This window comes from Melospiza georgiana, chromosome 23, assembly GCF_028018845.1.
Source record: "Melospiza georgiana isolate bMelGeo1 chromosome 23, bMelGeo1.pri, whole genome shotgun sequence".
In the NCBI taxonomy this organism is placed as follows: Eukaryota; Metazoa; Chordata; class Aves; order Passeriformes; family Passerellidae; genus Melospiza; species Melospiza georgiana.
The window spans coordinates 9,597,208-9,617,467 of record NC_080452.1 but is presented as its reverse complement, the minus strand read 5'-3'; the positions used below and the strand labels follow the sequence as shown (position 1 = coordinate 9,617,467).

Sequence of the window (20,260 nt, the reverse complement as noted above, 5' to 3'; positions counted from 1 at the left end):
CCACGTGTTTGCTTCGGAATTTGCTTCCCTTTCCAATTCCTCCCCTTCCACAGAGCCATTGTTCCATTTCCATTCCAGCCACCACAGTCCTGAGGTATTTCTAGAATTTCCCTTACGGGCACAGAGCCTCAGCTCCCCAGGGCTGCAGGGTCTGCAAAGGAGCTCTGATGTCCCTCCAGATTTGGTGCCACCATCCCTGCTCCATGCTGAGGGAAGCTGAGCCCATGGACTCCCAGGATTTTTTGGGTTGGAAAGGACCTTAAAGCTCCGCTGGAAGCGGACAGGGACACCTCCCAGTCCAGCTCCGTGGGTGATGCTGGTTTCCAAGGCTGGGTTTGGAATGCTGCAGGATTTCCTGTCTGGATGGACAGACAGACAGACCCAGGTCCTCCTTACCAGCACTAAAAGGAGAGAGCTGTGTTTCCAGAGGAGAAAAGGCCTTGAAGGAGAGATCTGAAATACCACACTCAGTGCTCAGTGATGAGATTTAAAACCAGATTTGGATTCTTTTCCCCCTTTAAAGTTCCCCTTGTCCCCCATCCCCTGCTCCTGGAATAGTTTGTGGAGAGGAGTTTGTGGGTACTGAGCCAGCGAGGCCGGGAATTGCTCACATCAGGCACCAACAGAAAGGGAACATAACTCACAATATGCTGAGGGGAGCTCTGAAATTGCACAAATTATTCTATTTTATACTTTAATTAGTTCAAATTAGCAGTGGGAATAGATGCATAAAATGATCCAGCGAAGGGTGAAATGGAAAAAGGGCTGCGGCGTGGAGGATCCTTTATTGTGGTGGGGTGTGTGCACTCAGGGCAGGAGCTGCTCCTGCTGGATCTCTCCATCCCCCTCACCCCTGGCAGTGCTCCCCTCATCCCTGGCAGTGTCCCAGCCAGGCTGGACAGGGTTTGGGACAGTGGGAGGTGGCATGGTGGCACTGGAAGGTGACCCCATGGCAGGGGTGGCACTGGAGGGGGTTTGAGATCCTTTCCAACCCAAACCATTCTTGGTTCTGACTCTGCTAAGTTCAGGCTCTGTCCTGCAGCATTTCCCTTGGATCAGGCTTTGCCTGGTCTCCTCAGAAGCCTGGGACAATGTGGCACTTTGCTGGTGGCAGTGTGGGCTGGGGGAGCAGCTGAGAGCCCCCCCAGCATTGCCCTCTCCAGGCTTCCAGCTCCTGCGTGGACTCAGTCTGAGCCTCAAAGGGGCAGAAGGATTTAAAAGAGTTCAAATCCAACCTGACTCTTAAAGCCTTTGCCTTCTTCTCCTTTTCCCCTGAAGATTCTGAAAAATTCCCCCAGATGAGGTGGAACTTGACTCAAGCTCCTGCAGTCTCCAGAGAGGTTGAAAATGATGGATGTGCCCCAGGGAAAGTGGCTGGAATGGCCTTGCAAGCTGGGACTAAATATAAAAGTTAAGGCTGGTTGTAAAGCAGGAAAAAACCAAATTTTTGTGAGGTTTGCTCTTGCTCTCCCTCCTCCTCCTCCTCTGGAAAAATATTTCCCATTATAACTTTGCTGTGGCAAGAAGTGTTGATATTTTCTGGAGGGAGGCGCATGGATTTCTCAGGGATGATCCTGGAGAGCACATTCAGCACCCAAATGGAAATCCTGAGCACCAGCCTTGGGGCAGATCCTGACTTTGTAAACGAGAACCCCTCTGGCCTTGGGTGTCCCTCCGTCCCCAAGGTCCCTCCAGCCCCATCCCTGTGCTGTTCCAAGGAGCCATTTGATAACTGTGGCATTTCTGCCTGATGCTGGGGAGGGGAGGGAGCCCCATCAATAACCCTGTATTTATTTGAGCAGCGAGCAGGAATGTGCCTGGCAGACTAAACACTGCCTGCTCCCCCTGCCCCAGCCCTGCCCAGGGCCCTGCCAAGAGTGCTGGGGGCCAGACAGACAGGGGGAGCAGCAATCCTGGCCTGGAGCTTTCTGTGTGGGTGTTAAAGAAATTATTTTTATTGTAATCAAGCCTGGAACGTGCTGCTCACACAGGGGGATTGTTGTTTTCCCTCTTCATTTTCCCTCTGCCTTTTCCACCGGTTTCTCTGCAGCAGCCCCCACCAGGCTGTCAAGGTTTGTCTCTCCACTCCCAGATCTGGGAGATGGAGCAGCAATATCAGTTTTTAGACCAGGGTTGAAGTGTAGAGATGCTGTGTGACCTGTCCTAAGTGAGACAGGAAATCTGGGAAAGCCCCCAGACCCTCAGGCCCACAGCCATTCCTCTCTCCTGTCCAGGCTGATGCTCCAACGAGCAGAAGGAGGGAAGAGAAGCCCTGGGTGTGGTTTGCAGTGCCAGGTTGTTTATAAAGACCCATAAATCCAGGCATCACCTTCCCACCTGCAGCTATTCCTGTGCACTCCTTGGAGCGAGCTTTTAGAATGGGTAAATGCCCATGAAAAGCTGATCCCAGTGCACCAGTGTTGGTGTTCCCTTTCAAACTGCTGGGCAGGGCAGCACAGGGGGCTGCAGGACCTGCAGAGCCCACCCTGGCTTGGCTTGGCAGGGCTCCAGAGATGCTTTCAAACAATTTAATTGAAAGAGCCTCCAGGAATTCCATCCCAGCAGTGGAGAAATAGGGAGGTTTGGGGAGGAAGGGCCACAAAAAGGGCCCCAGGCACTGAGGGGCCCTCGGCTGCTGAGGTGGCTGGAGAAGATGGGGCTGCTGGAGGTGGAATGAGATGAGCTTTGAAGTCCTTCCAAAGCCAAACCATTCCAGGATTCGCTGATTCTAAGGCTCTCAGAGGCTGGGTGCTGCCTTTTGCTTTGTTAGTGACACCCTTCATGACCCTGCCATGGCCTCCAGAGCCACATCAAAACCAAACTGGCCAAAATCCCTGGAGACTGAGGGCAGGATTTGGTCAGGGGTTGCTGCCTGCCTGGTTGGAGCTGAGGGGATCAATTTTCCCCAGTCTGTTGGAGTGATCCCAGCACTCAGCACTGGGATCAGGGACTTCTCCTTTGCCTCCTGCCCTTGTTTTGGGCTTTTCCCCATCCATTTAAGAGATTTTCCCCATCCATTTAAGTGACTCACAACTGCCAGTGCCTTGGGTGCTATTAACACCTCGCTAAGAACTGCATCTCAGTATTTTTATTTTCATTTTCTTCGGGAAGGAAGCAGGGGAAGGCCAAGGGTTTAACAATAACCCCTCCCTGTGCGGCTGGGCCTTGGAGCCGACAGCGCTGCCCACAAAAACAATTCGCTCAAAAATCCATCCAAAAAAGAGCTGACCACACTTTTATTTGGAGAAGCCGTGCCAGAAACAGCATTCCCGTGCCTGCAGAGAGGAGGGGGCAGGCTCCAGGCACTCAAAAACAAGCTGGCTTTTTCCATTTTAGGCACTTGCGTGGTCCAGGCTGGTGGCCTGGGCTCCAGCTCGTCCCTGGCACCTCGTCCAAGCAGGATGCTGGAGGAAATGTTGGATTTGTAGGAAAAATCTCCCTAAGAGGCAGCGCTAGAGGGGTGGGATTGGGTTTAGGCTTTGTTTGGGGGATGCAGCCACCCAGAGCAGCAGATCCCACCCAAAAAGGACCTGAGCCCTTAAAGGGAATAAGGCTATGAGAGAATCACATAATTTCCCGGGCTAGGAGGCACCCACAGGGATCACTGAGCCCTGGCCCTGCTCAGCACACCCCAAAACCCCACCCTGTGCCTCAGAGCAGTGTCCAAACGCTGAGTTTTGGTTATTTTAGGGGTGTTTTAATCCACGAGCGGGATTCTGGAGCCATAGCACCAGAATGTGGGGTTTTGTGCAGGGTTTGTGGGGGTTTTGTGTGGGGTATATGTGGGTTTCTGTGGGGTTTTTGTGGGGGGGTTCTGTGTGGATTTGTGTGGAGTTTATGTGGTTTTGTGGGGGGGTTATGTGTGGTGTTTTTGTGGGGGTTCTGTGTGGATTTATGTGGTTTTGTGTGGGGTTTATGTGGTTTGTGTGGGATTTCTGTGGGTCTTGTGTGGCTTTTTTGTGGGTTTGTGTGAGGTTTATGTGGGTTTGTGTGGGGTTTGTGTAAGGGATTTTGCGTGGGGGATATTGCGTGTGGGGTTTCTGTGGGGTTTTGTGTGGGGTTTCTGTGGGGTTTTGTGTGGGGCTTCTGTGTGGTTTTGGGTGGTGTTTCTGTGGGGTTTCTGTGGGTTTGTGAGGTCGCCCCGACGGCAGCAGTGTCACAGCACTGGAGGCTCCCCTGAGCTGCCCGTGGTTATTGTCTTTGGGTGCAGGGCAGGACGGGCAGGCTCCAGGCTGGGCTGTGTAAATCTCGTTAGAAAGCCATTCCCAGCTAATGAAACCCTGGGAGAGAGGGATTTGGCTCCCCAGCCCTCAGCTGGAATAAATCCATCTCCAGTTGTGTGTGGGCTGCTCTGCCCTCTCCCCCAGCACAGGGGAGCAGCACTTGGTGCACCAGCACCTCCATAATGGCAGATGATAATTATCTGCTCTTATTTTTTAAAAAAAGGCAAAAACCAAAATAAAAACCACCACAAAAAAAGCCTCACCTGGCCTTTAATCCTTGTGCAGGAAGGGGAAGCAGCCATGTAAATAATTCTGCCTCCCCTGCAGCCTGCTGGGCTCTGGGTATTAATGCCAGGGGCCAGAGCTGTTGGGGAAGGCTGTAGAGAGGAGGGATTTGGGATAAATGCACCTCAGCTCTGCTGTTTGTGTAGCTGAGATGTGCCTGCCCCAGCCACGGGTCCCACTGGGGTCATGTTTGTTTGGCTGTGCCTTTATGGCTCTAAGTGTGAATTTAGCAGCTCCTGCCGGGTGAAATACGATTGTCTCTGCGCTCCACGGCCAGGCTGGGCTTTGCTGAGGTTCTGAGCGCAGCTGCCGCAATATTTGGGTTTATTAACACCCAGCCAAGGCAGACACACAGCCCTGGGGCTCAGCTGCTGGATCTGTGCCTGGATTTGTCCCTTTTCTGCAGATTTGGGGTGATTTGGATACCCAGGGCTGGCTGCCCTCCCCATCCCTGCAGAGATCCACGATCCCTCCTGTCCTTGTGCTGGGCCTTCTCCTCCCTGCAGGCACTGGGGCAGGGATTGCTCTGCTCTCTGCTTTTTCTTGATTTATCTGTTTTCCCCTCACCCATCTTGCCTTTCTCACCCATATTTATCCACATATCTATCTCTCTATATATTTATCCAACAACTGAGATGCAAATCCAGCAGTGCAGAGGCAGCCAGGCCCATCTGGGACAGCACAGGCTGCTGGAAATATTTCCATAGCTTTGCATTCCCTTTCCCCCTGTCTGTCCCAAAGAACACAGGGGTATCCTCTGCATGTAATGAAGTCTCTGAAGGGTTGAACAATATTTCTTTTCCGCCTCTAACTAATCTTTTTTAGTGCTTGACAGCCTCATGTTCTGTAATTTAATGCATTTTATTTAGAAAATAACATTTAGTGCCACTTTGGATTTCCAATTATTCTTCAATCGGACTTTGAGGGCCTGATGTCTTTGTCACTTGGATGTGTGCAAGAGATGGCAACATCAGAGCAGACAACAGCAAATTATTTCCACTACTGATTACTAGGCTGGGGAGGAAAATATGCAGGGACAAATTTAGTCTCAGCATAAATGTATGAAAATGAGTTAAAGCATTACAGCAGCAGCAGCTTTGTGGCCGGGTGTGGATGGGCAGAGCCAGCCTGGCTCACCCTGCAGCACCAGGGGATCTTTGGGGATCTCTCCTGAGATGTTTCCTTGGTCTCACTGACGTGTCCATGTGTGGGAACAGACCCATATCCTACACCCAGCCACGCCAGGCTCCTTCTGTGGGGAAAAGGGCTTAGAGCTCCTTTTCCTGCAGCACTCAGGAGTTTGGGATATGCTTAGGACAGCTCGTTCCTCACGCTGCCCGTCAGGTTCCTAAATTATTTCTGACAGCCGTGTGTAATGATATACAAATGGGAAAGTGATGGAGTAGCAGAAAATTGACTGGCAAGGACAGCGTGATGGAGTTGGAGAGCAATCCTGCTAAAAAGCCGTGGAGACTGCGGGGTGTTCCTGGAGCAAACACCAGGCAGGGCCTGGCCAGGCTGTGCAAGCAGCAGTGATAGCACTCTGTGACCTTTAAAGCTACTTAGGGCACTGAAATGCTTTGGATTTTCAAGGCGCTGTAAAATTACACAAACCTGCCGTGCCAGGGATGTTCCTCCCAGGTTTGTGCAGTGTTTGAACAGTTTGAAGAGCCCTGAATGGTTCAGAAATGGAGAATTGAGGGTTGTCTGTGTTCCTGCCCTGTGTGCAGCAGGCCTTTGTGGCTGTGGAGAAGGTTGGAGCAGGGTCTGTGCTGAATGTGCCTGGCATTGCCACAGAGCTCACTGGGCAAGGCAGCATCCCATGGATGTGGGCTCTGAGGGATGGACCCTGCAGCTCTGCCAGCCTGGATTTATGGAATCCTGGGCTATGGAAGGGACCCACAAGGATCATCCACCCCAAAATCCCACCCTGGGCATCCCTGGGGGCATTTCCAAACACTCCTGGAGCTCTGGCAGCCTCGGGGAGCCTGGGCAGTGCCCAGCACTGGTCACCCACTCTGGGGTGTGGGATGCTGTGCTGGAAATGCAGAGGGAATGGGCACTGCAGGAGCCAGAGGGGCTGGATGGCATCATTTGGGCAGAGCTGCAGCTCAGTAACCCTGCCAGGCACACGCGAGGTGCGGGCACAGCGGGGCTGGGCCTTTGGAGAGGTGCCCGCGTGTGCCAAGAAAACAAACAGAAAGGGCCAGTCAAAGCTTTTCAGTGTCACTGACACCCTGGGACGTGCCAGAGCCGGGAACAAAGGCGGCATTGAGGCACAGCACGGCCTGGGAGGCTGCAGGGAGCGGGCAGATGTGGGGCTGTGCCCACCCCGTGCCCACGCTGTGCCCACGGCCACTCGGACATGGTGGGTGGCAGGACATGGCCTGGGCTGGCTCCTCAGCAAGGAGGGCAAACAAAACGTGACCTCCACACCCCCTGTGTGCCAGGGGTGGCACTGAGGGGGCTCTGCAGGGACAGCAGGACATTCCTGCTCCTGCCAGGCACAAGGCAAAGGCAGCTCCGAGGTGAGGTGCCAGGGGATGGGTGGCTTTGGGACACTGGGCTGGACACAGAGAGCCGCCAGAGATTTGGGGAACACCTTGCCTGTGTGCCCTCCGAAAGTGCCAGGCAGGGAGCTTCATCCTACAGGCTGTGGGGATGGACAGGGCACTGCCACCCGTGCTGTGCCCCACTGCAGTGCCCTGCCTTGCCCATGAGCTTGGGTGATGTTCTGTGTGAGAACACGGTGACTGTTCCAGCAGGGCTGCAGCTCCCCTGGCACTGCAGGCACGCCAGGACACACACCCTGCACTGGGGACTGCCAGGGTGACCCAGGCCTGTGGCTTTGGCTGCTTTGCTCCAACCCAGGAGAGCAAGGGTTAAGCTCAGGGCCCCTCTGGAGAGAGGGAAATAACCCCAGGGACCCCGGGGTCCCTCGCTGTGCTCCAGCTGCCTCCGTGCATGTGCTGCTCATTTTTCATCCTGAGCACAGCTGCCGCCAGCAGCTCCGTGCTACCCCTGCTCCTGCCAGTTTTATGAGCAGAGAATAAAGAGGGGGAGCACACAAACCGCCGAGATTCATCTGCCAATTGTCAGGACCGAGCCATGGCAGGCACCTTTTCATTAGCAGCGCTCTTTATTCATCCCCCACAGGCTGCTCTCATTTTGAGGAGGGGACCTGCTGCTGCTGCTCGGGTTTTCGTGGTGCTTTGGCCCTGATTAGCTGGGTGGGATGGGAGGAGCTGCCTTCCCCGGGGTCTCTCCCGGGGTGCAGAGATCGATGCCAGGGCTGGCAGAGCCCCAGGGCTGCCCCTCTCCCTTCAGCTGGGTAATTAGCAGCTCTGCAGAGGGGGAACAGAGGTCACACGTGGAGTGGGACCATTAACCCCGTCCCTTGCCAGCCACCCTGCAGGGAAATGCGCTCGGAGCAGCTGCTGCAGCGCTGGCTCCCAGCAGGATGGAGGCAGCTGAGGCAGGGCAGGGCCCCTGCCAGGGCATCCACCCTGCTGGGAGCTTGCAGCTGACAGACACCGTGCCAGGGATGAAGTTCAGCCCAGAACTGGAGGTTTCATGGTTTCACATGGCACAAAGAGCCATCCTTGTAGGTCCCTGTGCCCTGCTCCTGCCAGAGGCAGAAGACAGCAGGTCATGGATCCACCAGCTCTTCTCCTGGTTTTTGGCATTCCCACGTTGTCATTAACGAGCTGATCCCTGCTCAGTGCCCCACCCTGGAGCAATGATTCCCCTTGTTCCCAGCCTCCCCACAGAAGCTGGTTAATTCTGTCCTCCCCAGTCCCTTGCAAGCCCAGAGCTTTTCCTGGAGCTGCTCTGTAGGTAGGCTCAGCACAGGCTGCAGGATCCCCCTGGCAGTCTGTTGGGTCTGCTGCTGCACTGACGCCAGGGATATTTATGGAAATACATGCAGAAGCTCCTCAGGCTCCGGTGGAGCAGAAATAGTTTCATGGCATTATTTGCCCAAAATGCCACCGTTCTGAGTGCTGGATCCGGGCACTGAGAGGCTGATGTCAAAGCAGCTGCTTGCAGCAGGAGCTGAGGTGGCTGCCAGGGACAAGTGCCTTGATGTGGCAGCCCTGAGATCATTAATGCAGCATTAATTCTGGGGTCTGAGCTTGTATCAGCCCTGGGAGCATTAATGCAGCATTAATTCTGTGGTCTGAGCTTGTATCAGCCCTGGGAGCATTAATGCAGCAATTCTGGGGTCTGTGTGGAGGTTCTGAGCTTGTATCAGCCCTGGGAGCATCAATGCAGCAATTCTGGGGACTCTGAGCTTGTATCAGCCCTGACTCAGTCAGAGCACTGCCACAGCCCCAGAGCTGCTCTTTGATTCCCCATCTCCCGTGCAGCAGAGCAGCAGCCCAAGGAAAAGCAGGTAAAGATCAAAGCCAAACCCTTCACCCGACCCTTCTATGGCTCCAAACCCCGTCCCAGCTCTCGTTTCCCACAACGGGAGACCCTGCCTTGGTGCTCCCACTTTCCCAGGGGCGCTCCCAAGCCGCGGGCAGCCGCGTTTGCTCCGGGCTGTTTGAAGAGCTCGCTTGTGGTGGCACCGCAAAATGAAGTCATGTCCCAAGGGCTGTGGGGAGGGTTTGGTGGGGAAAACCGCCGTGTTGTGGCTCGTGACCCAGCCAAACCCTAATTGTGTGTTTAGCACAGCCCGGGCTGGAGCCGTTTCCTTGGCACGCTGCCCTTGGCTGGGATCACCCATCCTGTGGTTGGGGCTGCTCAGGAGTCACCCCAGTCGTTAGGAAAGGAATGTTAAAGGGCTGTTGTGTAAACCCTGAGCAGGCCTTGTGTTCAGTGTAAATCTGCTGCAGGGAACGGTTTAACCTTCATCGTATTTTTTTTTTTATTATTTCATTAAGTAAGATTTATACAGGTAGAGTATTGGAAAGGTCATCCGTCCCTTGAGCTGTGGGAAGAGCTCTGAGCATTCCTCCCTCTCCACTTGGCTGTTTTACCCCTGGTTTCAGCTGGGAAAGCACCAGGCCTGGCTTGTGTTGCCTTTTGGGGAGTGAATTTATCCCAGGGGATTGCATCCCAGCTCGGGGGAAGCACGAGTTATTCATTCCCCTCCTCTCCCTCAGGAAATTTGGGATGTTGGATCTGCAGCAGGGACTCATGACCTCTGGATGCTTTGCTGCTCCTGTACCCCTAAAATGAGATATTTTATGTCTTTCTTGTTTACTGACATATGATAAGGCTGAGTTTTGCAGGTATTTAAGATCCTCTAGCAGCAAGACATCAGTGGTTTGCCAGCACAGCCCGGGTGTGCTGTAGTGCTCTGCTTATCCACAGCTCTGAGCATCCCCCGGCATCCAGGACTGGCATGGAGCTCCACAGGCTGAGGCAGCAGAGCTGGGAAGGAGCTTTTGCAGCTTTTCTAGCAGCAACCTGTTCTCCAGAGCTTTTCTGAACCCTGAGAACAGATGGCTGGGCTGGAGGCTGAGATGCAAGGACAAGGGACTCGTGTTGACATTACCTTTACCAGAGTGCCTTTCATCATTAGCATGTAAATGCCAGCAAACACCCAGGAATTATCCATCTATGATCTCTTCATCAGAAGAGGCCTCTGATCAGGTTAATCTCACTTTCCCAGCGTGGAAAGGAGGATGCTGAGCAGCTGTACCCACCAGCAAGGGGAAGCAGAGTGAATTTCTGAGAGGGGAGGATGCTGTGAGCACCAGGTTTGAAGTGGCTGTCAGTGATTGCTCTGCCTCTTGCCAGGGCTGGAATGGCAGAGCTGATGGTGCTGATTGAGCCTGAGGGGCTGATCCTGGGGCAGCTGCCCTGGGACACCCTGGCTGGGTGCAGGGCAGCCCGGCTCTCCCGTGTGTCACACACATCTCTTATGGAAAATCCTTTCCTTGGGATTGTTCCTCCTGAGAAGCTGGGAGGCCTCAGGAACAAAATGTAAACAATGGTTATCTGCTGCTGTGGGATGCAACAGGTGCATCTGGGATTGGCCTCATGTGGTTGTTTGTAATTAATGGCCAAACACAGTCAGCTGGCTCAGACTCTCTGTCCGAGCCATAAACTTTTGTTATAATTCCTTCCTATTCTATTCTTAGCTAGCCTTCTATGAAATCCTTTCATCTATTCTTTTAGTATAGTTTTAATGCAATATATATGATAAAATAATAAATCAGCCTCCTGAACCACGGAGTCAGATCCTGTCTCTGCCCTCATCCAAGAACTCTGTGAGCGCCGTCACACCCGTGGGCAGGAGGGAAGCCCCCAGCCCGCTGCATTTCCACCCCCTCACTGATCTCCTCTCCCTCCTGAGAAGCAGAAGAAGCCAAAGCAAGCATGGGGGAGGGTGGAGGAAATGTGTTTTAACAGTAAATACGGCCTTGTTATTTATCAATGCAGAGTAATTGAAGTAATTTCATGTCGGTTTTAAATGCAGCGCCCAGGGATCTAATCTATCTGTCTAATATTAATGGGGAATATTTGCTCGCCTCATTCATTCATTACTGTTTTCATTAAGACTCTAGTCCCATTTAGGAGTCTGTTTGTCATCTTAAACTCTTCTGTTTTATCTTAGCCTGCCACAATCCTTTTTAACAACTGAAGTGAATCCGTGAGCTGCAGGCTGGCAGCCTGGGGGAAGGGGCTCTGCTGTCTGGCGTGTGCTTTTCCTGGGGAGCCAGGAGAAACAGACTGCAGGCACTCGCAGTGAGGCAGCCTGCCTGCATGCACAGCCCGGAGATGCAGGGTTCCACCGCAGAGCTGGGTGCCTGAGCTCCCAGCAGGGCCATCCCTGCCGGGACACAGCGGCAGGCTCCAGCCCAGGGCGCTGCTCGGAGCAGGGATGGGGCTGGTGAATGCTCAGGGTGCTTCCTGCTGGGTGCTCTGGTTCCTCACAAGGTGTGTTCCCCTCTAAGGCATCCCCACCTTGAGGGTGTCACGGAATCACGGAATGGTTTGGGTTACAAGGGACCTCAAAACCATCCAATGCCATCCCTACCATGGCAGGGACACCTTCCCCAGGTGCTCCAAACCCTGCCCAGCCTGGCCTTGGGCACTGCCAGGGATCCAGGGGCAGCCCCAGCTGCTCTGGGCACCCTGTGCCAGGGCCTGCCCACTCTCCCAGAATGGAATCTCCTCCCAATGCCAAGGGCTCTGTCCCTGTCCCTGTCCCTGGGAGCAGCCCAGGGAGCATCACCTGCAGGGCTGGGTGGGCACCAGGGCTGGGCAGCCCCGAGCTGGAGGCTCCAAGCCTAATGAGAGTCCCGTCCAAGCCTAATTAGAGGAAAGGGAGCATTGTGCTGTTAACGACTCTCTGGCAAAGTGCTCTGACTAAAACAGTAATTTTTCTGTGCGCAGCCCAGTTGTGAGTGCTCCTCGAACACCTAATTACTTCGGTTACCGCTCCAGAATCATTCTGAATTCTGTTTTTGCTGTTTTCTCACCAAACAGAGAGGGGGAAAAGCGCACACACTTTCTAATTATTCACCTTAATTAATTTTCTGAGCTTCTGTTAAAACTTTTAAATGACTGCAGGGAGCACGCCAGGAGTTCCATGGCAGCCAGGCAAAGCAGGGGCCGTGAACTGATGCGAGATGAAAGTTTCCTGTGCTGGATTGATCCCCACCTGAGCCCGGAGATTTTGGAAGGCTGCCCCCCTTTTATCCTGATTAATTAGCTCCCTTGAGGCCTGGGCTAATCAAAGGGCACTGCTCATCAGCTGGTGGCCGTGGCAGGGTGGCATCAGAGGACGGTGCCAACATGTCAGGGAGCCACTTGTGATGGCAGCAGTGATGTCCCCTGGCAGGAGCACGGGGATGGGAACATCGTCCTGGAATCCAGAGGGGCTCCCACAGCAGCAGGGAGGCTGTGCCATCACCCTGGCAGCTGAGGAGCAGGGCAGCTCCTGCCTGGATCACCATCCTGCCTTCCAGGAGCTCGTTTGACCCTTTTGGTGCAGGCAGGAATGAAAATGCCTCTCCCTGTGGGGTGGTGGCTTTCCACACAAGGGATCCACAAAGGTTTGTGGCTTGGCTCTGTGTCCAAGCCAGCTGACTGTGGTTGGCCATTAATTACAAACATCCAACATGGCCCAATCCCAGATGCACCTGTTGCATTCCACAGCAGCAGATAATCATTGTTTACATTTTGCTCCTGAGGCCTCTCGGCTTCTCAGGAGGAAAACTCCCAAGGAAAGGATTTTCCATAAAAGATGTCTGCGACAGGGCTGGATGCCAGAGGGGCATCCCAAATGCTGGGCTGAGCCTGCACCCACAGCTGGGAGCCCAGGCAGGGTGAGGGATGGGACACCCGGGGTCTGTGCCAGGCAGGGGCACCTGCCCCCGTGCCCACCCTGCTGCCCCAGAGTGTCACTGTCACCTGCTGGGGCAGAGGCAGCAGCCCGAGATGAAATCCCATTTCCCCTCCTGGCCGAGGCTGAGCTGCTCCCGGGAGCTGGGATCTCTGCCTGGCACTTTGTTATTCCAACAAACCCCGCTCAGATGTTCCATATTGATGTGATGATTAACTGGAGCCGTGGTAAACCACAGGGAAGTGTTTGTGTGCAGGAGCCTGTGTGCCAGAACACGAGGCTGCTCCGAGCCCTGCCGGGATGCTGGGCCGGATGGATGCAGCAAACTCTGGCTTGAGGACAATTTCCCTGCTCCAGCAAGCCTCACCTCGGGATATTTGCTGTTTTTTCAGCCTTTCTGGCTTCCCAGAGGAGGCTGTCCTTGCTTTCATCACCTCCCCTGGAGCCTGGCAGGCTGCACGGAGGCTTTGGGGGAGCCAAGGAGATGGGAATGTGTGCAAGAGATCTCATCCCTCACCCAGAGTGATCCAGTCCCCGTGCTCCAGCACAGCTTGTGCCCCTCGGATGTTAATGAGGTTCTCGGAGCAGCAAAGCCAAGCCCAGGCAGAGGTTGCCTGGCTCAGAGTTGAAGGGGCTCTCTGCGTGCATCTGCAGTGCTGTAATTAAATAATCCCCTCGTAGCCATGGCAACGTTGTCTCCCCATCCTCTCCCACTCGCTGCTTCTCTGCCAGAACTCCCCGGCCTTGATTTGGTTCTGACAGCCCGGGGGGGGCTCTGGGAGCCCCTCAGAGTGGGCTGTGGGACAGCAGAGCTGCTGTGCTGGGCTGTGGGACGGCAGAGCCGCTCCTGCACGAGCCCTGCCCCTGCCTCAGCACCGCCCCTGTGGCACAGGGATGGACGCTGGAGCCATCCCCACCTCGGGGAGCTCCACCCTGGGGATGCTCCTCTGTTGTTTGTGGTTAAACTCCCCCTTTTCCCCTCTCCTCTGTCTCCTGGCTCTGCCCCATGGATGTGTTTCCCTCGCCCCACTCACTCCTGGTCCTTCCACACTCCCTGAGGTCTCCACCAGGCAGGAGCAGCAGTTTCCAGGTAGGGATTTCCACAGCCCGATGCAGATTGCACCCACATGTCCTGCTCAGCACAGCCACAGCATTCCCACCCCTCCACACAGGGAATTTTCCTGGCAAAGGTGCCCAGCAGGATATTCCACCTGCAGCTCTGCTTGGAGGCACGGGAGGAAGAGGAGCAGTGGGAAGAGTCTGCCAGACTTTTTACAGCCTCTGGGAAAGTCTGACTTTATTTTCCCTGTCACCCTGACACATTAATGGCTCAGCTGAGGCGTCCTCCTTGCTCCTTCCCACACTTTTTCACGTCTCCTGCCCCGACACAAAGCGGAGTTTTCTCATGAATAAAGGAAAGAATCAAATCTCATTGGAAAGTTCATCAACTTTGGGCTCCTGCTCAGTGAGTGATAGATGGCTTTAATTACACTGAACTAGTTGGCATCTCTACTCCACTCCCCAAAGTCATTAAAAATAGATTTTCTGTTTGAACTCCAGCCCCCCGAGGGGTCTGTGGGCAGCCTGCTGTGGCTGAGAGATGCTCCAGGGGCTGTCTCCAGCCAGGGGAGGTCACAGCACTGGGCTGGTAGCACGCAAAAGCTGTGGAAACTTTGCTTTGGCTGTACATTTTATTTATTTATTTATTTTATTTATTTATTTGGAACTGGTTTCTTGCACTTATTTGCTCCGGGGACTGGCAGAGTTGGAATCTGTGTGTTTTGGAGAGTCTGTATTGATTTTTTTTTCGTTCTGTAATTTATTTTATTTTGCTGGTGTTATGGGTCAGGCAGTCAGGGACAGTAATAATGAGGCTTTATCATTTAATGGTTGAGCAGCAGGTGCATTTTGGCAGGGAGAGCAGGAGGAGAGGTCACAGTTGGGCTGGGGGGAGCAGGGCTGTGCCCTCAGCAGCGAGGAGATCCCCCAGCAGTGCTGGATTCTTGGCTGCTGTCCTTCACACAGATGCTCCCCCAGAGACATTGTTCAAACCCTCTGCGTGGTTTTTAGAGAATTATCATGTGCAGCTTCCGAGCAGAAAAAGAAACGAAGCGCTCAACATCAAATCATCTCTAATGAACTCTTATTCACATAATTCCAGCCCTCCGTTATTTATAGAGCGCAGTGAGAGCATCCAGCTCCTCACAAACATGAAACAAGCCCTGAGCTGCATTTAAATCACGGGGACAGATCCTGCCAAGCCTCCCTTTGTGGGTGTGAGCGGGGATCTGCTGTGCTGGGGGATTTTGGGGCTGGCTCAGGGCTCAGCATGCTGGGCTGGTTTTAGGGGCAGCCCAGGGACATCCCTGGGCACATCCTGTGCCAGCTGGTGTCTCCCACAGGGAGATTTTGGTTTGAAAAAGCCCAAAACCTGGGTTTGCCGCTGGCTCTCCACCCAGGGGCAGCACAATGGCTGCAGCACTGGTTTGCACTGGGAGGTGCTGGGTGGTCAGTCTGCACCTGGATGGGCCGTGCTGGGGGGCTGTTCTGTCACCAGGCCCCTGGGCTTGCTCCCACCCCACTGAAAAGTGCTTTTTGCCCCTTACAAGGGAGAGGCAGAGCAGCAAACAGCACATCCCCTGTGCAGACCCTGCGAGGGCACCCCAGGCGCCTCTGCAGCCAGGACTCAAACCCCAACCCCTCATTTCCACCTCAGAATTTCTCCTCTCCACTCCCGAAGCTCTTCCCATCCATCAGGGGCTGCAGGCACTCCCAGCTCTGCCCTTCCCACCCCTCATTCCCAGGGTCCCATCCCGAGCCCTCCACCCTCCCCACAGGCTCCTCCTCAGCCAGAAAACTCCAAACCCGAGCAATCTCTGTTTCGGGAAAAGCTGTCGAGTGGGGCTGAGGAAACAAGAAGAATAGCAGCCCTATTGGTGTCCAGCTCAGAGAGGAACTGGGTTCTCACTGTGTCAACAGCACTTGGCGTGACAGTGGCCGTTGTGCGGGCAGACACTGCTCCTTTCAGCGCGGCTGCCGGGAGCCGGGTGCTGTTGTGACGGACAGAGCCGCAGCCATCCAGCGCTTGTTTGAATTCCCAGCCAGTTGCAGGCATCGCTCCTGGGGCCCGGGAGCTGTGTGAGGCTGGGGGAGGATTATCTGCGGCGTTTGCTGGGGGAAACGGGAGTGGAGCGGCGGGATCACGGCATGGCCTGGGCTGGAAGGGAGCTCAGAAATCATCTGGGCAGCTCCCGCTATCCCAGGCTGTGCCAAGGTCTGTCCGGCCTGGATTTGAGCAGCTCCATGGATAAGGGAGTCCACAGGCTCTTCAGCAACCTGTTCAGTGCCCCCCAAATTTACAGGAAGGGATTTCTTCATGAGCAGCCTGTTTCAGTGCCTCCCAACCTTATAGGAAGGGATTTCTCCTTGAGCAACCTGTTCCAGTGCCTCCCAACCTTATAGGAAAGAATTTCTTCTTGAAGGAAAGAATAGGAAGGAATTTCTCCTTGAGCAACCTGTTCCAGTGCCCCCCAACCTTACAGAAAGGGTTTTCTCCTTGAGCAACCTGTTCCAGCGCCCCCCAGCCTTACAGAAAGGGTTTTCTCCTTGAGTAACCTGTTCCAGTGCCCCCCAGCCTTGCAGGAAGGGATTTCTCCTTAAGCAATGTGTTTCAGTGCCCCCCAACCTTGCAGGAAGGAAATTTTCCATATTTTGTACAGAGAACACTACAAGAAGCTCGAGATGCAGACCCACCCTGCTGCTGGAGGTGGCAAGGAATGGGTTGGAGAAGTTAAAGTGGTTCAAAATGCTGGAGGTGGCAAAGGATGTGTTGGAAAGGTTAAAGTGGTTAAAAAGGTTACAAACGTCTTTGCTGGAGCCAAGCAGTGACCTGTGGTTAAAGCCTGGCGTCGTTTTGAAGCCTCTGGGGCTTTCAGTGCTGGTAAATAGGTCAGGACCGTGCTGCACCTCACCATCACCATCATTCCTCGTGCGCTGGGAGTGGGAGAGGGGTTTAGAGCAGCCTCTGGGGCCGTTCCCACCTGCGCTCCCCTCTGTGGCATCAGACCCACAGTGGGTCAGGCCTGGGGGCCCAGGTGGCTGCTGCTGGAAGGGCTCAGAGTGGCTCCAGCAGTGAAACCCTCACCCAGACCCCACAAAGCAGTGAAACACCAACCCAGACCCCACAGCTGCCACAATCCCTGTGATTCATCCCTGCAGCAGCTCCCTGGGGAAGGGTGAGGCAGGAATCGTAAATCAGGGAGGAGAGGGCTCAGCTCCAGCCCAGAGGGGTCAGGGGAGCTGGCAGCACTGTGGGCGCCCAGCTGGGGCTGTCTGTGCCCAGCCCTCACCCAGGGGATGGGTGATCTCACGTCTCAGCCTGCAATAATTCCTATTCTTGGATGTCGGAACGAATTCATTTCATTTCATTCCAGGCTTTGCCGTTGTGCCCGTGGCTCCGGGGGGCTCCGCGGGCCCTGGGGCTGCCCTGGCTGGGTGGGCAGAGCAGCCCTGAGTGTGCTGTGTCCCTTGCAGGTGTCCAGGGTGCCCGTGGAGTCCTGTGAGCAGTACACGACCTGCCAGGAGTGCCTGAGCTCGGGGGACCCGCACTGCGGCTGGTGCTCCCTGCACCACATGTAAGTCCAGCCTTCCCTGGTGATGAGAGCAGCCCTCAGAGCTCCCCAGAGCCTCCCACACAGAACAAGCCAGGCTGAAGTTCCCCAAGTCCATTTTTCTCTCCTTTGGGCATTCCCTGCATTGCAGCTCGGATGCCATTGGAGATCCCTGGGAGAGGGGAAGGGAAATCAACTCCTGCCGCAGGGGCAGGGTGATGTGGATGGAAAACCAGATGGGAAAATGATGGAAAACCAGAATTTGAACTGGTGGGAATGCAGGCCTGCTGGTTTGCACACCCCTCCTGCTGGTTTGCACCCCCACTGCTGTTCTGCACCCTCCTGCTCTTTGCCCAAGCCCCAGTAATTTGGAGTTTTTAAAGGCAGCAGCAGACGGGATCCTGTGAGTGGGGCTCTGCTCCCAGCGAGGTTCCAGCAGCAGAGCAGAGCACAGAGCCCCTTTAAATCCCCAGAAGGGAATTTTCAATCCTGCAGGGGAGGTCAGGGGGTCCCAGCTCCAGCTGCTCCGGGGGGACCCGGCAGAGGGGCTGGGAGCTGGCACAAAGGGCTCAGGGTGCTTTTCTCCAGGGGAGCTCCAGGAAAGCCTCTCTGCATTCAGGAGGTGTCTGTGCCCTTCCTTTCTCCGGCCTGCCATAACAACCAGCACTTCCTAAGGCGGAAGGGAGCCCACGGGGCGCAGGAGGGGACAGAAATCCCCCCGGCCCCGTGCCAGCTGCTGGGCAGCCCTGAGCGCCCGGCCAGGGGGGAGGAGGGCCCAGGGACCCGCACAGCAGCTCTTGGCCCCTTGCCTGGGCAGCAGGTGCTGGGGGGAGCTGCAGGCTCCTGCACAAACCCGGCCTGGATCCGGGGCTGGGGGCACAGCAGCTCCCAGGGTGGGGCTGGGGGCTGGGGAGGGGCGGGAGAGGCTGCTCAGGCTCTGAGCATCCCCCAAGATCCTCTCAGAGAGGGGCTTGGGGTACCAGCAGGGCTCTGAGCATCCCACAGTATCCTGTCAGAGAGGGTATGGGGATACCAGCAGCTCCCCAGTGTGGGTTTGGGTGCTGGGGAGGGGTGGGAGAGGCTGCTCAGCCCCTGAGCATCCCACAGGATTCTGTCAGAGAGGGGCTGGGGGTACCAGCAGGGCTCTGAGCCTGCCCCAGCAGCAGCCCAGGGCACTCTGAGCACCCCTTGGGGGTTTTTAGGTTTTTTCCTTCCCAAGCAAGCCCCCGCAGCAGAGCCACCCTGGGTGCACCACGCCCCAAAGGCCCAGCTCCTCCGGCAGCAGGGAATTGTTTCCATCCCTGTGTGCCCCCCTGGGCAGGGGCTGCTGCAGCAGGGGCAGGGCTGGGGGCTCTGGGGCTGGGGGCTCTGGGGCTGGGGGCTCTGGGGCTGGGGGCTCTGGGGCTGCTCCTGCAGCAGCTCCTGCGCAAGGATCAGCGAGCACTTCCCTCATGCTAATGAGCTGAATCTTCACGAGCCACCTGGGAGGCAGGTAAAGGTTGTTATCTTCATTTTGCAGAGACAAAACCCTCGATGACAAGAGGAGAGAAAAGTGTCATTTCCTCTGCCCTTTTGGCCATGACATTTCAGCGTCAGCCCATTCCCAACAAGGGCTCTTCCCCTGATGGGATTTATCAACGCTCCCTTCAAGCATCTGCACTTTGGAGCAGTGATCATTTTTCAGCTTTATTTCTTTAAGCTGTGAATAATTGTGTTTATCTTGCTGTTCCTCGAAGCCTCTGTCATCTTTGTTGGGAGGCCCCCAGTGCTGGAGCGTTCGTATTTAATTTGTCACCTCTCCCCTTTCATTCTCACATGTTCCTGCTTCCAGCTGCTCCCTGGAAGGTGCTGGGCCAGGGGGGATGCTCCCGCTGGGTTTGGGGATGGCTGAAAGGCTGAGGGCTGGAGCAGGAGGTGATTTGCTCATCCTCTGCACGGACAGAGGGATGCTTTGCTCTTTGGGAGCCGTCAGAGCCTCCAGGAGATTGTTAGAGGATCTCTGCAGCCCAGTGGGATGTGAAGCCTGCAAGACTTCCCCGTGCTGCTCTCTGCGAGTGTGTTATTGTCTCCAGGCCTATTTATCTCTGTTGGGGCTGTTGCCATAAATAGGATGATAAAAAAGAGCCATTCCAGCGAGTCAATGAGATAAAGGCTCCAGTCAAGAGCTCACTTTAGGGCTATCTTAGAGATTCACTTAAACCTCGATATTTCTTCCTTTGGCACCATTCATATTTAGCTCCTTTATGCTCCAAAGGAAAAGGTACAAAAGGGAGAGGGTGAGGAGAGCAGCCCCAGCGTTTGCTGGGGATCAGGGGGGTGGTTTGGAAAGGGAAAGTGGGAACTTCACTTCCCTTCATCTGAAGCGCACTCCCACTGTTCCACAGAATCCCACAACACTCGGGTTCAAAGGGACCTCAAAGGCAAATTTGCCACCTGCACCCATGGAGGAGGGGTTGGCAGGGAAGGATTTTCCCCAAATGACAGAAAGCAGGGAATCCTGGAGGGATGCCAGTGCTCCAGAGCAGACTGTGGTGTTGGCAGCCCTCCCTTGGTGCCCAGTGGGTGCCCTGCTGGATTTCTGTCTGCAGCAAAGCAGGGATGAGGAGCTGTGCTGGGGCATGTGGAGCACTCAGAGCGCTCCAGGCAACTTGGCATGCTTGGTTCCTGCTCAGAGCACTCCTTGGCACCTTGGTATGCTTGGTTCCTGCTCAGAGCACACCTTGGCACCTTGGCATGCTTGGTTCCTGCTCAGAGCACACCTTGGCACCTTGGCATGCTTGGTTCCTGCCTTGTGGTTTTGCTGATCACAGGATATTTTCCAGCGCCCTTTGGTCCTAACC

General features: G+C 55.0%; 1 protein-coding gene across 2 annotated transcripts in view; it reads left to right on the top strand.

The window, feature by feature from the left end:
* The window catches only part of PLXNA2 (plexin A2), a 136,953-nt gene that overhangs the window by 52,985 nt on the left and 63,708 nt on the right, over positions 1–20,260 (top strand). For both annotated transcript variants that reach the window (XR_009115531.1, XM_058039985.1), the window contains exon 5: positions 17,344–17,444. Coding sequence is in view for 1 of the 2 variants with exons in the window: in XM_058039985.1 (XP_057895968.1) it covers positions 17,344–17,444 (101 nt within the window). In the remaining variant the exon portion in view is untranslated. The remainder of the gene's footprint in view (positions 1–17,343; positions 17,445–20,260) is intronic.